Genomic DNA, 18,591 nt, shown 5'->3' with positions numbered 1-18,591 from the left:
GTGCTATCCAACGATTAATCGCATCCAAAATAAAAGTTTTTGTTTATATAATATATATGTGTGTATTGTCTATATTCAGTAAGTATATATAAACAGACACACACAGTATACATTTTGAAAATATTTACATGTCTTTATTTATATTAATATAATTGCTATTATATATAAATATAATAAATATATAAACCATAAATGACTATCACATCAAGCATTTTAGACTAACACGTAATAAAATAATAAGGAATAAACCTGACTATGTTTTAAACTGGTCACTAGTAGCAAACATTTGCTATTTGCATTGCTCCTAATCATCCTGATAGTGACAACTCATTATTTTTTGCAAATTGCACATTTTGTCACTAAATTCTATAGAGATATGGGGTTAGTAACTATTTAAACAACTAGTATAATTTTCAGATTTCTTATCCTGAATAAACAGTATACCATTTTTTATATTTTTTCCTCATGAAATTGCAATTTGTTTCCAGTAACAGTTGAATAGTTGCACGTCAAAACTGGATAGAAGTAATACAAATATTAAATGAAAAAATACCACAGTAGTTTGAATAAATTGATATAAGTGAAATAAGTATTCATATATAATGAATAAAATACTAGTATGTAATGATAGCTGCAACGTCTCTCGTCATGTGAATTTGTAGTAAAATAGCTGATTTTTGTATGAAAAAGAAATTAAATGATAACAGTAGCCACAACAGTAAAACAATTTCCATAATTAACACATTTATTAGATATTTACAAAATAGTTTATTGACAAATGAAGTTAGCTTTTCACATGGTAACTCAAAACCAATATAAAAACTTCTTAGTGAGATTTTTTTTTCAGCCAGTAATATTTCTTCATTCCCTAGGAGGCATAAGTAAATCAAGGATTTCTCTATGACCAACACCAAATGTTATATCATAAGAAATATACTTAAAATTTGTGTAGTGATACAGTTTGAGATTCATGATTGCCTGAACAATGAAAAAATGTAAGTTAAAATAATTTTCAGTATGGAATTACACATACTCATTCAAATCACAGACATTAGAAGATTATTAATGAGGAGTATTAGCAAGGAAAATTTTCATCGAATTATCTGAAATGAGATTATTTATTAAGACACAATTTAGCTCTAAAAAAGCTTATAATTCAACTGTAATGGCGCTTCAGAATTTATAATTTAGAACATGCTTCCTGAAAACTGAGCAACAAACATACAGTTTGGGACAGACAGAACACATTTATGAAAGGAGAGAAAGGTTTTATACAATTTAACATTTATAGCGCAATGAAATGGACATACGCTGACATACAATCCAAGCGTTATGCTGGTTTACAAGAACAAAACCTGACAGAAAGGCAATTCAACTACATTAGATGGAGTGATCCATCCAAGAACATGGAAATGACACACCGGTTCAGAAATCGCTTACATGCTTTGCATTGGCTCAGTTTAAATACAATGTACCGACACATGCATTCAGTCCGCTGTGGCATGGGTAAAGCAATAACCCCGCAAAGAAGAAAAAGAAAACACTCAAAATATACTGTTAAGGATTAATGTATACAGTGACATCTGGATTTAGCATTAGCAACAATACACAGAATACAGAGGTAAAGCCTTGTCTCTATCAGTAAAAGGCACCGCATAACACTTGGAAGTTGCTTTTATGGGTCAGAAATGTTGGGGTGACATTGTGCATAATCCAGACAGCCAAAGACAAAATGGCACCCCACTGCATAAGGCAATTCTAAGGACTGAGCAGAGGAAGTAAAGCATGAATCAACAGACAGAAGGATCAGATGTAGAGGCAGTGTGCTTAATGTGCTGTTACAGATCTTACCAGCAGCTAGAAGACACTTTAATGTTAGCACAGGTCTGCTGTTAAGTATGTAGTAGGTTCAGTACACTCACAATAGATGATCACTTCTGACACAAAAGACACAATCCTCTAAAAGAAATTGCATTATGATATTCCTCATTTTACCTCCTTTTAGGAGTTTTGGTCTTGTTTGAATTCATGATGATCCACACAATGTCAGTGCCGTTAAAAATAAAGGATTAAATGAACGTTTTAGTTCATATTTACAGTGTTGAGGAGGCAAAATGAGAAAATGAAATATGAACAAATGTAACTGCTGACATGCTGTGTGGCTCAAAGGGAGGGAAAGGCAATACATTTTCTCTTAGAAGTGCTCGTGTTTCTGATCTTACATATTTAAACAGATTATAGTAACTTGGAATTTCTGATTCCAGCTTTAGGAGCACATGTTTAACATACATCTGGTTCTGAACAACAATCTGGAGCATTCACAGTCAGATCCAGCTGTCCAGTTTTAATACAGAGAGGTGTTTAGGCATATGTTAAGAGATTCCTAAATTGATACATGAGAAGAAAAAGGCAAAATATTTTCAGTAATTGATGATGTTTAAGCTGAAAATGTTTAAATGGAAGAAGGCATTTGTGAGGAGGTTTGACTAAATATAGATCTTGGTTAGCTATCTCAAATGTAAGACATCCCTGCATAATGGCATGAATATGACAAGAGATGGTTTGTGCAAATTAAAAACAAAATACATATTATAAAACATTACACACTACAGTGTATATACACAGGGTAAACTGTTAACACATTCAGATCAGAGAAATCTCAGCATTTGGGACTGCAAAACCAAATATAAATCATTATTAGGTTAAGAAAGGACTTACGCTACTGTATGTAGTGAACTATGAGAAATCTCCATCTGAAGAAGATACTGTTTTCCAGTAAATATAGACAATTTGGTCCCTACACTATCAGTGTCAGCTCAGGTGCATATGTTCTCTGTTCATTACACAGACCAGTTAAAAGGAGGTAAAGATATCTTGGAAACAGCTACTCAGGTCAACAATCCACTAATCATACAAGGTCCAATGAAGATAAAACAAGTCTACCTGACAACATTTAGCTAATTGTGTAAAAGGGTTAAAATATAAGCTTTATCTAATTGAAAAGTACTGAAGTTCAACTGGTATTTGAAGTATTATTGTAAAAAAAATAAAAATAAATGGTCAGAATTATGAATTTGAACTTGTGCTTTAGTGTCCAAAATGACTTTAAATGTAATAATATAACTTAGCATTTTTAATGTAAAACAGATATTATAAATGCTTGTATGAGGGAGACCAAAGTCTCGCATAAATGGGCTGCTCTTACGGACTGCTCATCGATGCGTAAATATAAATCTGATTTGTGGTTCAAAGCATGATGTGGTTCAGAGGGGATTGGAGAAAGCTGTTTTTATACAGCAGGCCTAATACATATAATACTCACCTCCAAACCCTCTTCATATATTACAATTGTTTTCATAAAGCCCACAAACAGGGAGAAGAAGGAGTACACAAGTATTAGTGTCCTAAATCATCATCCAATCAAATCATCAATACACGACAAAGGCAAAGCTGTGCTGGGATTATGGCAATGGTGACAAGGAACAGTTAGCATGAGGTGCAGCTTATCACCATAGAAAACGGTGCACTTTTGCATCATAACCTCTTGATCACCTGCTCCTGTCACGAGCATAGAAGGGCCAGCATGTAGATGATTTGAAGGGAAATGGAATCTCGAAACATTCTTAAATGGCTTTTCCTTATTAGGGTATGTGGCTTTCCTGAAATCTTACAGCAGATTCTGGTTTAAAGATTGGGGTTTCCTCAGTGTCTCAGGAGTCTTCAGTCATCTTCAGTAGTTCTAGGAAGGCACCAACAGCTCCAAAATAACCCTGCAGTAAAAAAGCAGAGCATTTTATTATTTTTACATTTATTTAAATAAATGTATTCAAATGATAAATATCATTTCATGTGACATGACGGTATTTGTTTAGGCCTAATGAGAAATCTGTGACTGATATTACAGTATATGCACTACTGTTCAAATGTTTTGTAAAAAAAATAATAATAATGTGACCACCCTACATATAGTTTGGGTCACAAATTGAATTATTTATATATATTTTATTTTTATTTTTACACATTACTTTCTATTTACATGTATGTATATAAGTTTTATTTTAATTACTTAAATATATGATGAGTTTGCACTGTGTAGTTCAGCTTCATTTTCTGAACTCTGGGTGACAGTTGAAAGAGTAGAGTTACCATGACGATTGCAGCGCATCCTCAGACAACAAAGAGGACCGTTAAGGAAACAACTAATTCTTGTCTCTCTCTCTCATTTAATGTCAAGGTTAGTTAAATTAATTAATTGTCATACCAAACTGTAATTTACATGTTTTAATGTTCAAACAATTTGTTATTATTTATTTTATTAATAATTTAAAGACACTTACAGTATGTCATAGAAAAGTTTACTCATGTATCACTTACCTGAAATACTTAAATTGTTTTCTTAAGATACTTACCTGAATTCAGGCCAGTTGTAAGAATTAGGGCATTTCTGTACATTCGGTTAAGGTTGCTATCATTTATTTATTGTTTATTTGATCTATACAGTGTGTATTATTTTTTACCAACATGTTTATGAATAATTTTGTGATTCAAAGTGTCTTACTGACTCTGAAATACAAATGTGTATGCGTATTAAAAGACAACAAAGAGGACTGTTAAGGAAACAACTAATTCTTGTCTCTCTCTCTCTCTCATTTAATGTCAAGTTGATTACTGCTTACAGTCTTCCCGACTGCCCGGGACCTGTAACAGATTTTGGGGCTCGTCGTCCGGGATCAGCATTACTCTGAAGTCGCCTGGTCCAGTGATTTTGAATCTAGGGGCAGCAGAGCACATTCTTCAGGAAGGGAGCAACGTGTGTGAGAGGCTAAAGGGAGCAGGTGACCAGCATCATCCTGACCAGGAGCATCACCACATAACCAGATCTTCCTGGAAGTGCATCATGTCCGACGAAGAAAGAAAGAGACTTATCTGGAACATCAAGAAGATGTTGGCAAAAGACATTCACCCTGCATCAGACGCAGATGTCACACAATTAAAGAATGGTGACGAAGAAAGCTACATTAATTATATTGTCACTTACATGAACAGCTGTGAAATGTCTAGACCTGATAAAGGGATGACTGTGTTATTGAATTTAAATGATTGTATTGATGAAATCGTAGAGCAACGTGCTACTAGGAGTGAAATAGTTACTCAGCCATCTATTGCACCTCATAACACAGACACATCAGAGGATGAATACCAGAGAATGGTCTGGTCTACCATGGTCTCTATAAGAGACATTGCAATGTTGCAACATCGAGAATTCAGGATCCATGGGGGACAAATAGGAGATAGTGTCTCTGACATAAGTTTCAGCACCCTTTGCAAGCAAATAGACGAAGGCATTAAGGAAGGCTGCACTGAAAGCGATATAATCCGAGGGGTGTTCCACATGATTAAACCTGGAAATTTCAAAGATATGTTAATAACCAAGGATGACATGACAGTTGCGGAATTGAAGAGTTTTCTCCAGTCTCATCTAGGTGAAAGCAGCAGTACTGAACTTTTCCAGGAACTTATGACTGCCAAGCAGCAGGACCATGAGATGCCACAGCAGTTCCTGTACCGCATGATCAGCCTAAAGCAGAAGATTTTGTTCTGCTCTAGACAGGTGAATTCAGACATCAAATATGATGATCATACAGTTCAGAGTGTGTTTCTCCATACTGTTTCACAAGGCATCGGCCTAAAGCACAGTGACATTCGACGAGAGTTGGTCCTCTCAGACCACAATGTTTCTGATGAAACCCTGCTGAGGCATGTAATAAGAATTACAAGTGATGAAAGTGAGAGGCAACGCCGGCTAGGTCAGTCTACTTGTCATAAGGTGGTGCATGCACACAGCGCACAATTTGAGTCTTACAATGGGGCTAAAGAAATGTTGGGTGTGGCTGAGACAGTAAAAGATAAGACCATTCAGCAGCTGAGGGTACAAATAGAAAATGTAACTACTGCAGTGTATTCAGTATAACTACTGAAACAGTCTGGAATGCCAAAACCTTCTAATTCGTGGTATGAGTACAGCAAAACACAACCTCAAAGACATCAGCAACTACTGCAACCACCTCAACAGCCTGTTTTCGACTTTCAGCATCCGACACTGTTCCCACCATCTGCCATGCCATTGTACAACCCGGATACACAGGTGCAGTCTCAGACCCAGTATCAAACACAACCTCAATACAGGTCAAGACCCAAAACCCAATTCTTTTCAAGTAGACGTCCTCCTCAAAGACAACAACAGTCAAGATGCCACGAATGTACAGATGAAAATGTGAAAACTTGCAGCCATGGTTTTATATGCGGTGCTGAGGGACACAGAGCTGTAGGTTGCCTTAGGAAGCCAAGAGAGCAGGGAAATGGGGAACGATCACTGCAGAGGGATCACCAGTGATCGAAGTAAAGTGTTCGTCCCAGTATGAAATGTTACAAGCTCCTACAACCACTTTGACTCCATCAAAACAAATCCATAAGATCACATCTTCATACCACACCAGTCCAATCAAATGAGAGTTGCTCAGCTTGTAGGGGAAAAGTCTCTAATGAAATGTACTATGAATGGTTTTACTGTCAGTGTTTTATTAGATACAGGAGCTCAGGTGAGCATTATGGATTATAACAGAAGGGTTTGGGGGCAGTTCTCTATCAATGGCAAAACGGAAAGTTAAGGGTCATTGCTTATGGATCCAGAACTCTTTCCCCAGCGGAGAAAAATTACAATCTTCACTCTGGCAAGCTTGAATTCCTAGCTTTAAAGTGGGCTATATGTGAGAAATTCCGGGATTATCTGTTTTATGCGCCTCACTTCACTGTGTACACTGATAATAACCCCCTAACCTATGTGATGAGCACTGCCAAGCTCAATGCTGTGGGCCACCGTTGGGTGGGAGAATTGTCCGATTTCCATTTTGACATCAAGTATAGACCAGGAAATGAAAATATAGATGCTGAAACTCTCTCTCGTTGTCCTCTGGACATAGAATGGCATGTGGCCTCATGTTCAGGGGAAAGGTCAGTTGATGCAGTCCGTGCAACTTGGGAAGGGAGCCAGGTAGCAAAGAAAAAGGATGTAGCCTGGATAGCTACTCTCATTACAGCTCAGAACTCTGATATTACCAACACATGCCCAGAATCGTCTCACCATAGTTTTCTGTCAACAATACATCACAGTGAGTTACAGAGAGCACAGAAAGAAGATCCTGCAATTGGGGTAGGCTTGTTGCGATAGTCGGTGTTACCGGTGATACACGGTGTTTAACCCACCTACCGGTCATAGCACTTGACCACCGGCACCATCCCCATCGTGTTGAAGTTTTAGCCTATAGCGATAAAGCACTTAATTCAGTTAGTGACTACGTGCCTTCGTAATTTAGCGTAAGCGGAACGAGCGCCGCAGTAAAGCAGCAGGTGTCCGATTTCATTTATCATTTGAGGAGAGTGAGGCGAGCTAACTGGCAAAGGATGGCAGAAGATCTGGTTTCAAAGCGAACTGTTGCAATTTAAAATGAAGGTTTTTCGTTTATTGTTTCTCATTTAGCCTATTTATAATTTATAATAATAATTTTTGTACGGTGTATGCAGTTAATAGGCCTACCTCTTTTTTTAACAGCTTAACGTGAGTTTAATTTTTATATTAGTTTTTTTTTTTGCACTTAAGTGTCCAGTGATTATTCGGGTAGGCTACCTTATTTAACGAAGTTTTTGATGTTCGTTCGTTTCATATTCGATGGTTGTGCGGTGTTTTTTTTTTTGTTTTTTTTTTGCTGAAAAAGGCAGGCACTTTATTTAACGAATATTTATAATTATTTAACGAGTCTTGTTTGATACTCGCACGATGTGTGCAGTGGTTTGTTTTGTTAATAAATGCACTTTAAAGGTGTTTCATAAGTGCTTTCGTTTAGTTTTTGCATGGTGTGTTAAGTTATTATTCATTTTGCAATAAAGATGTGTGTAATACAAGCGAGTGTCTTATTGTTTTGTGTATTTTTATTAAGAATAATATAAATTAACCCATGATTAATTCAAACAAATGCTACTGAATTGCCGCTAATTAAAGTGAAAGTAAATTGAGACGTGTGCACGTCTGCACGACCGCATTTTCGGCCTCCCGAAATCCCCGACACGCAACCCCGGTGACACCGGGATTACCGTTTTTTTTACACGTTGATTAACCGGTGGAAAAAATCCGTCACCGCAACATCCCTAAATTGGGGACATATTAAAACTTAAAGTAAACAACCAAACTCTCACCAGTGAAGTCAGAAGAGGTTTACATGGCCCAGTCAAGAAATTATTACATGACTGGAAAAAACTGCACGTTGAAAATGGCTTGCTGTATCGAAGGACCACTCACCAGAAACAACTGGTCTTACCTGCTGAATTTAAGAAAAATGTCCTGAAGCATCTTCATGATGACATGGGTCATGTGGGCACAGAAAGGGTGATACATCTGGCAAGAGAGAGATTTTATTGGCCACATATGAAAATGGATATAGAAAATTATGTTACCAGAAGATGTTCATGCATTAAGCAAAAGAAGCCTGTTACCCATGAGAGAGCTCCAATGGGAAGCATTACAACTACTTTTCCTCTTAAACTCGTTTCCATAGATTATCTACACCTGGAGAGAAGTAAAGGTGGTTTTGAGTACATACTGGTTGTAATTGATCACTTTACCAGGTATGCTCAAGCTTATGCAACCAAGAACAAGGCTGGAAGAACTGCGGCAGAAAAGATATTCAATGATTTTATTCCACGCTTTGGATATCCAAATAAATTACATCATGACCAAGGAACAGAGTTTGAGATTGAACTGTTCAAGACCTTGAATAGACTGTCTGGAGTTGGAAACTCAAGGACCACACCCTATCATCCCCAAGGTAACCCAGCTGAGCGATTCAATAGGACTCTCTTACAAATGCTGAGAACACTCCAAGAGAAGGAAAAGGAGAACTGGAAAGAACATCTAGCATGTGTTGTCCATGCTTATAACTGCACGAGACATGAGGCAACTGGATTTTCACCCTTCTACTTAATGTTTGGCCGACCTCCTCATCTGCCAGTTGATCTACTGTTTGGATTGAATTCAGAAGAAACAGATGACTCTCCAACAAGATATGCTGATAAATGGGCTGCACGAATGAAAGAAGCATACATAATTGCAAGTGGAAACCGTAAACTGTCTGGTGAAAAAGGAAAAAAATATTATGACCGTCAGTCAAGGGGAATCACTCTGCATCCTGAGAAAAAAAAGTGGACCAGAAAAACTTAAGTCTTACTGGGAGAAACAAATCTACATCATTAAAGAACAACTAAATGACAGCCCAGTATATAGAGTCAGTCCAGAAAATGATACGTCAAAAATTTGTACTCTACACAGAAATCTGCTTCACTTTGTAAATGACTTACCTGTTGACCTACCTGTTCCATCACCTGTATCCGAGATGCCACCTGCAGCAAGAAAGGGGAATAATATAAAGACAAGGTCTAAAACAAAGAGAGATACTTCATTAAACAGTGATGTGACTGATTCTGAAGAAGAAAATACATACTACTGGTTAAGGATAGCAGAGAGTACACAGAAAAGAAAAAAAAATGTAGAAGACCTATAAGTGGAAATAGCCAAAGCAAACAAAAAGAGCAACTTACAGAAACACAAAAAGATGAGGAACATCTACCTGCAGAAACACAAGTGGGTGTACTCATACCAGAGAGCATCCATGAAAATGGAGGCATTCCTGTTGTCCAAACTAACTCACATACAACTAATGAAAATCCCCCTTCAATACAACCCAGAAGATCTACAAGACATCAAAGACCAGCACAGAGACTCACCTACCCACATTTAGGTCAGCCATCATTACAAACACACGCAGCAGTTAACACTTTAGGGTTTTATGGGACACCAGCCATGTCAGCAAGCAGGCAATAATACACTTCTCCAACACCAACATACATACCATTATTCTATATATCTGCTCCTTTCATACCATACCAGACAATTACACCATTATATGTCTATTGAGAGATAAAAGGAACCAACAAGATATGGTTATTTAAAGAATATTTGGAGGCATTAGCTTCTTTGTTGGGGAGAGTGTGACCACCCTACATATAGTTTGGGTCACAAATTAAATTATTTATATATATTTCATTTTTATCTTTACACATTACTTTCTATTTACATGTATGTATATAAGTTTTATTTTAATTACTTAATTAACATTACTTTAAATGTTCAAACAATTTGTTATTATTTATTTTATTAATAATTTTAAGACACTTACAGTATGTCATAGAAAAGTTTACTCATGTATCACTTACCCAGTGTTGGGAAAGTTCACTTTCTACATGAACTAGTTCAAAGTTCAATTCACAAATTTTAAAATGAACTAGTTCAGTTCATAGTTCAAACTACAAAATTTTGAACTAAAGTTCACAGTTCCAAAAATGAACTAATTCATAGTTCTTTTTTTCCATACGTTGCTGCGAGCTATTATTTTTCAAAATTATTGCCACAGCCCATATAGAATCACAGACAGCAATTATTTGATCAGTTTTAACAATGAAGCTATGCGTCAGATTTCATCTTCATATCCAATTTTGAATCCTTATCCAACCAGGGTTTACATTAGCATTGAGGGGACAGCATTTCCCCATTGTTGCTTTAATGCTTTGTCTCCCATTCTCACCGACCTTGTCATAAACATCATAAAATTCTTTTAAATGATCATACGCCTTCTCAGGGCCGGCCCTGACCAATTTGCTGCCCTAGGCAAGATTTTACCTGGCGCCCCATGCATCACAGCCCATTTCACCCTGTCATTGTGTTCATGATTTAGCATATATATATATATATATATATATATACATACACACACACACACACACACACACACACATTACAGCAGAACTGTTTCCAACACTCATAATAAATCATCATTAGAATGATTTCTAAAGGATCATGTGATAGACCGGATGTCACATGTGACACTGAAGAATGGAGTAATGATGCTGAAAATTCAGCTTTGCATCAAATAAATAAATTATAATTTAAAGTATAATAAATTGAAAACAAATTATTTTAAATTGTAATAATATATCACAATATAACATTTTTTTCTGTATTTTTGATCAAATAAATGCAGGCTTGATGAGCAGAAGAAACTTCTTTCAAAAACATTAAAAATAGTAATGTTTCCAAACTTTTGGCCTGTACTGTATCCCCCCAAAACTGCACAACTGTAGAGTAAAACATTAATAAAAAAGTGATCATAAAAATGCGTCTTAAAACTGACATGATTGTACAAAATCACAGTCTGGGGACTCAGAACTCAGAACAACAGCTAACATTAAGTTTAAGGTAAAAATAACTGCCATGAAATTATAGTATCTTACTCCTATGCAATAAATTGTTCATCCACTACATCTCTTTACCCTCTGTCTTTATCCTCTTCTCTTCTTTTTGGCACTGTATCTATCGCAGACTATGCGCATTTATAATGTGTCATGTAAATTCGGCCTTCCGTCACAATCAGGAAAATTTCACCGTGTCTAGAACTGGCGCGAGCTGCCAGGCCCGTTTCTACGAGCTGTGTGAACAAAAGCAGTGCCGTCTACATTGGATGCGGCGTCGGGCACGCTACACAACAAATTACCAACAACTGATCGCGCGCACTCTGTCGCACTTCAAGCACTCGATGGGCGGGGGAAGATTGAAGAGCCGGACTTTTTTTTTTTTTTTTGCTTTATTTGGTAGTATTTCGAATTAATGGTTTTTAAATAGCAGCCTATTATTAAAAAAAAAGTAAAAAAAATAAATAAATAAATAAAATTAACTCGTTCACTCATTCTGGCGCCCCTATGGATGAGTGGCGCCCTTAGCATTTGCTTATACCGCCTATGCCGCGGGCCGGCCCTGCGCCTTCTTGCTACATGCTGCTGTCGTTTGCTGTTTTTTTTTTTTTGATGACGCGTCACGCATGCGGCGGACGGCGGTGCGACACTGGTGGCGGGTGTTGCCAGATGGGGTGTTTTTCCGCTACATATTAAGACCCGTTTACGGTGTGTTTTAGCCGGGGTTTCGCCTGGAAGGCTCTATAGAAATCTGGCACCCTATTGAACGAAGTTAACCTGAGAGAGCGTACCGTTCACAGACACCAGAATGAACGAGTTCACAGTAACGTTCATCAGGCAGTAATACAGCACGTTCAGTTCATGTTCGCCCAAAATCTATCGTTCAATGAACGCGTTCAGGCACAACACTGCACTTACCTGATTGTTGTTTCCCCAGTTGTTTTCTTAAGATACTTACCTGAATTCAGGCCAGTTGTAAGAATTAGGGCATTTCTGTACATTCGGTTAAGGTTGCTATCATTTATTTATTGTTTATTTGATCTATACAGTGTGTATTATTTTTTTACCAACATGTTTATGAATAATTTTGTGATTCAAAGTGTCTTACTGACTCTGAAATACAAATGTGTATGCGTATTAAAAGACAACAAAGAGGACCGTTAAGGAAACAACTAATTCTTGTCTCTCTCTCTCTCATTTAATGTCAAGTTGATTACTGCTTACAGTCTTCCCGACTTCCCAGGACCTGTAACATTAAGTTATAATTAAATAACTTAATTTTATTCACACATGTATGTATGTATGTATGTGTGTGTGTTTGTGTGTGTGTGTATATATATATATATATACACACTGGTGTATATATATCGGTATATATATATATATATATATATATATATATATATATATAGAAAAACTGTCATTTTAATTAATGCAGCTTTGGTAAGCATAAAACATAAAAAAAAAAATCTTACCAACCCCAAACCTTTGAATTAATATAAAATTTTAAGAGATGTACACAACTTTTTTTTAATCTTAATTTAAATTTACATAATACTTTCTAATTAATATTTGAAATCTGAAATCAATATTATCCATTATCAGTTCTAAGGGAAGATTTTGGAACTGACACAAGGGGGAGCTAAAAATCCTGTTAATCTGCAAAAAGGTCGTGCAGTGACAGCCGTTGACCATCACAGGGTAGGAAAAACGTACAAGTAGTACTTGTACCTTGTTTACTTTTAACAATATTTAAACATTTATCATTTGTTATAGACCCATAAATACCTTGCATTTAGAGCAGGAGGCCAATTCATCTGTATTTATCATAATTTTTTCATCTTACTCCGTAATATTTAGATCCTCACATTCATCTTTAGAAACACCTGGTATAATAACACACACACACACACACACACACACACTTTTCTGGTACAGTCAATATTTTTGTATGAAAGTTAACTGGAAGCCACAACTTTTGATTTTATTGACTGTTTAAAAACACCTTTTTGTTAATATGTTTGTTAAAATGTTTTGTTAATTTTGTTAATATTTCCACCGTTTAGAAAAATGTGTATTAAAACATTAATGACATGGGTGTGTTTATTGGCTGATTCCAATCATTTTAAAATATACTTAACATACACTTGCTTGGCTGATATATTGATTGACCTCTATATAGAAAGTTATGGCGCAAGTCCAAGATGGACAAACATAATTAATGCAACTGATTCCAGCATTGGCAAGGAATTACAAGTGATTGAAAAAAGACTTACTTCATGTTCTAAGAAAAGTGCTTTCAGTTGTCCGTTAGACCAGAAGTCCATGGCATAGGCTAGCAGCTTAGTTGATACTGTGTTGATCCGAAGGAAATTCCCAACAAAAACCACTCTATCGATATTCTGAAGAAAATTAAAAAACAGACATTCAGAATAAACAGCAATATTTCTCTATTTTAATTCTGAAGAACAGAAAATAGGCAAGATCTACATTCCCCTTTCTCGACTTTTACACCAGAGCATAAAAACATTTATCCATCTTGTGGCTGTTCAGTATGCTGTGATAGCCCTGTACAATGCTGCTTGATCTCCATTCCACAAGACAACACTGTAAAGAAGCTCAGAGCACACAGAGTTCAAGGTCATTTTTAGCTCCACGGACATAGTCTTTATATTATTTATTTCACAAGGTAATGGCAACTGTATTTATCTTATGTATTCTAAATAGAAATCCATTATTCTGAATGGAACTATGAATAGAAATCGCAAAAACCATTCTTAAACAGAACAGATGAGCTTTTGCATTAAGAGAAAATGTTTTCAAACCTCGTTCACTGCACACATGCGGGCGATGGAACCAGTGTTGTTTGTGATGGTGACAAGAGTGGCCCTGGCCAGGTCCTCTTTACTTATACTGTCACGTTTCTCTTTGCACATCATATGACCAAAACTAACAAATTAAAGGGTGAAAAAAACTTGTCTTTAATTACAAACATGATCCTTTTTACATTGAAAATGATGGCAAATTTGTCTATACCTGGTTGCAACGGCGGAACCCTGGAGACCGAAGCGTTCGTAATCACCTCCATAGATGTCCTTCACTAGTTTGTCCACATTTGTGCTGTCCCCTTTAGCTGCCATCTCTAAGGCCTCCTCAAATGTCTCACAGCCAGTCAGCAAACAACACAGGCCTAGAAACGTACCACCTCCTAAACTGAATCACAACCAATGAAGCAAATGAATGGCGGTGTATTTAAAAAATACAATAAAAGTAAAGTAATTTCTCATTTTTACTTTGCAATTAGGTACTATAGAACTTTAAGCTCATTATTGCCATCTGTGGTTTAAACATAAAATTGCAAGTTAGTTTTGTCAGTTGCACTTTGGTAAGGACATCCTCACACATGACCTGAATAAAATAATAAAATATGGCTACAAACCAAGAATTTCTTCCTATGACTTAATTCATGGCCGCATTTTATTAATGATTTCCTTAGTTTAAGTTAAAATGTGGCCACATTGTATTAATTTGCTCACCCATTGTAATTTAGTTGTAAAAAATAAGGCCACATTTAATTCAAAAGGGGAACAATTTAGTATGCAATTTAACCTGAAATGACAAATTGGCCACGATATCTTGTACCCCCCCCCCCACCCGATCCCACATGTCATGATAAATCTGATAAATGTGACGTCTTGTTATTAAGAAGCATATCTGCTGCTGTAGTAGCCAGATCTTCTTTTCTTTACTAATGTACGTGATGTATACAAGCAAGGACGAAAGGCATAAACCTGAAATTAACCTGTTTGCTTAACTACAAGAAAAAAATATGATGCCAGAATTCACCTGGTGCCTGTGACACGCTTGTAATCATCCTTTGAATAGACAGCCAAGATGCTAACCCCCGAGCCAATGTTTACCAGCAACATAGGGAAAGGGTTCTCCAGGCTAAATGGCCTCTTGACACAGTTTTCAGGGTCGGAGGGATTTTGGAAAAAATAACACTCGGGATGGCCATTGAACCCAACTGAGTCAACATACAGCAGACCTTGAATAAGACAGTCCAGTTCATCCAGCTTCTGCAGCTCCAAACCAGCCACCTGCGGGAAGAAGCAAATACACAATCATAAATGTGATAGCTAATGTTAGCAATTCATTGTCCTGATAACAGTAACAGGATAAGTGGCAGAAAAAGACATTGCAGTACGTCAACAAAACACTAGCCTGCAACGGATCAACATATTTTTTTTCATTCAATCAAATGTAATAAATTCCAATATTACGTCGCCATTAACATACGGTTCTGAAGTCATCCTCAAACTTGTATGCGCCCCCACCCGTGGCACACAGTGTGGTGTGCAGACTGGAGAAGTTCTTGTCTCTGCCCATTTGGATGAAGCGGTGCATGTCTTGTGTGGGGAAACGAATGAAGTGCAGGTTGCCTTTCCGGCCACACATGGTGAGGTTCTTCAACTCCAGGTGAACATCTCGGATACCAGTGTTTCCATAGGCCACATTGGAAGTCAGATATCGGCGAATGCTCTTCAAGCTCTCCACTTCCTCTTGTTCTTCTTCAGCAGTTATGTCCTTGGGCTCAAAGTAAACCAATTTTACCAGGGTGCCTCCGATATCCATTCCAAACCATGGAAAAGCTGAAAAAAAAAAAATCTCAAGTTTTAGAAAGGGAAATTCTGATATTCATTCTTGACAAGCATTACTTGCATCTTTCTTTTTGTTTCTGATGAATGTGTGTGTGAGAGAGAGAGAGATATTTAAATTATTATAATTTATATTTTAATGTAATAATTAAATATTTTAAATATAATATTTAAATTATATTTTTTTGGTAAATATTAATGAATAAAAAATGAATATGACTGCTTTGGGAGTGTGTGTGTGTGTGTGGGGAGGTATTTTCCTCTATTCACACTGCAGCTTGTGGGCCGTTTCATTGCCATGGTAACAGTGGTTTCAAAGTGATTGCCTGGCGATTTTGAGAAACATGCGGTCTTCAAAATAAAAGTTACACATCAGATTCACACAATCTGTCTAAGGTACAATATAATTTCTAGGTAAAAACCATTTAGATCTCACTGACACAACCTCAGTATTTTCTATAGTAGTGAATCAGTGAAATATCTTTGCAGCGTTTCGGAGAAAAAAAGTTTCTTATGTCATGGATTAGTTAAGGGAGTACAAGTTTAGATCACAGATGTACATGTAGGCGAAAGGTGTGTGTACTTCTTGTCTCAGAGTGCAAAGTACTCCAGAGCCACCAGTAACCCAGTGACTTCACAGCAGTTAATGGACAAGTTACTGCAGTTTACAGCCAACAACCCAAAAATGTAATAAGCAATGGAATATATAATTAAGATAGATTTATATTAATATTCAAAAACAACATCTAAAAATCAACAATGAATAACTAAATACTAGAACTATAAATATCGGATTCTGGAGAGTACAATTGCTGTTACTTCAACTATTGGATTGTCATTAGACAGTAAAAAGATGCAGAATAATTAATACCAACAAAACGGAATCACTATGAGTTTTTATGTCATGTCTTTTATTGATCTAATAATATTACGCAGGACCTTACCTGATTTCTTCACTATTAATTTCATACTTTGCAGTTGAGACAGAAAGGATAATTAAGATAGCGATATGAAACACACAGTGATCTAATCGATATGTATATATCATTCAAATGCTGCGGGTAGAAGAATAAATGTCCTCATGTCACTTGGCAGGTGTATACAGTAAATTTTATGTTAATTACACAAGAACTGTAAGGTCTGCTAGTTGAATTCCCCCACGCCTTTATGTGAACCTTTCCTTTCATTGGATGAATTCGCATTTCCTTCATATCTGGCGTGTTTTGGCCACACCCTCAGATTCTGTTCTGGCCAATGAAATCCGCACAGAGAACATCACATTGATTTCACAACACTAAATAACCCGGACTTTCAAAACAAATAAACCTCTTAATACAGGCACGTTTGAAATGCATTTCCCCCTTTTTTTTATTTATTGCGAACAATAGTCAAATAAAACACAAAAAGAAAACAAACCAACAAAAATATGGTTCACTTCCGGGACTTGACACTAAAAAGCTCATCTTTATCGTTCTTGGTACAAATATGAATACGATCGAAATGCAACATAGAAAAAAATTAAATAATAATAATAATAATAATAATGATTATTCGCTATAATCACTGACCAAAAAGTTAAATGGAAATTGTAAACGTACAGTGATAACCGTTTTTTAACGATTGTGTAAGATAATGTCTATCAAGATTTTATTGTACAAAAGAAAAATAAATAAAAACAAAATGTTTAATGCACTGAAATCGTTTCTTTAAATGCTTAAATTATGGATCTTTTAAAATAAACCTTACCTCTAAAATAGGCTATTTACAGTATGTTGTGATAATGTCACTGTTCAGGTTAAGTTACAATTGAATAATTAATTAAATACTTAAAACTCTTACGCGGTCTGTTCTTCTTTCCCGAATCCATGCGTCTTCGAAGTCTGCAGCGCTTCGCAGGCGAACCATTGTTGTGAACATACTGATGAAGATGGTGGAAATTTTCAATACCATTATGGCCACCGCTACTGTCACTAGCACCCAGACCATCTCCTTTAGATGAAATGCACTCCCCGTTATCGGACTGTAGGGTGTGAAATCCGTTTGCTAAACCGTTCGTGTAGTGCGTCGTTCCGTTTTGATCGGATGTTTCAGCATTTTCCATTATTTTATGAAAGAAATATGAACGCTCGGAAGACGGACAGAAGCGTAACAACTCAACGTTTCGAAGGCTCTTCAAAATGTACAATTGTTTTATCAGAGTTCTACATAAATGCTGAAGTGTTATAAAGAGATGAAGACGATAGACAGGTCTTTGACATCTTATTTGAGGTCACTATCGGTCATTTCTTCTTTACACACTGCATGGCTGTTTCCGAGTCAAACAGCCGGTATATGCGACGTCACTATACCTCCACGCCCTCTCGCTGAAACGTCATGTTTTAGAGCTGCCTACTTACATATGTGACCCTGGACTCCAGAATGTCTGTTTTTATTTTATGATTGCTTCTTGTTGGAGTGAATTTATTCTCGCTTCCCTGTTTTTGTATGTTTGTACAAGTTTTTTTTTTTTTGCAATAAAAAATAAATAAATAAAAGAAATAATAATATGTGACCCTGGAACACAAAACTAGTCACGTGG

At 36.4% G+C, this 18,591-nt stretch overlaps 1 protein-coding gene across 2 annotated transcripts; it reads right to left on the bottom strand.

Moving 5' to 3' along the window:
- Positions 1-3,104: 3,104 nt before the first annotated feature.
- pank1b (pantothenate kinase 1b) lies at positions 3,105-18,348 on the bottom strand. 2 transcript variants are annotated; one of them, XM_059531996.1, is made up of 7 exons: positions 17,853-18,348; positions 15,655-16,007; positions 15,202-15,455; positions 14,392-14,568; positions 14,181-14,304; positions 13,632-13,757; positions 3,105-3,770 (listed from the first exon to the last, which is right to left on the bottom strand). In XM_059531996.1, the coding sequence occupies exons 1-7, from the start codon at positions 18,112-18,114 to the stop codon at positions 3,711-3,713; spliced, it is 1,356 nt and encodes a 451-aa protein (XP_059387979.1). In that variant the 5' UTR covers positions 18,115-18,348; the 3' UTR covers positions 3,105-3,710. The 2 variants fall into 2 exon arrangements, with proteins under 2 accessions (XP_059387979.1, XP_059387980.1); XM_059531997.1 differs by lacking the exon at positions 17,853-18,348 and adding an exon at positions 16,958-17,362.
- Positions 18,349-18,591: the final 243 nt, after the last annotated feature.

Source organism: Carassius carassius, chromosome 40 (assembly GCF_963082965.1).
Source record: "Carassius carassius chromosome 40, fCarCar2.1, whole genome shotgun sequence".
NCBI classification, from domain to species: domain Eukaryota; kingdom Metazoa; phylum Chordata; class Actinopteri; order Cypriniformes; family Cyprinidae; genus Carassius; species Carassius carassius.
This window is presented reverse-complemented; position numbering and strand designations above follow the sequence as displayed.

Excerpts from the sequence above, each read along its gene's own strand:
- pank1b (XM_059531996.1), bottom strand. The coding sequence starts at position 18,114 with ATGGAAAATGCTGAAACATCCGATCAAAACGGAACGACGCACTACACG. Across the intron at positions 15,456-15,654 it reads TTGAGGATGACTTCAGAACC|GTGGCTGGTTTGGAGCTGCA; the intron begins GTATGTTAATGG and ends TTCTTCCCGCAG. Across the intron at positions 13,758-14,180 it reads GCATGTGTGCAGTGAACGAG|AATATCGATAGAGTGGTTTT; the intron begins GTTTGAAAACAT and ends AATTTTCTTCAG.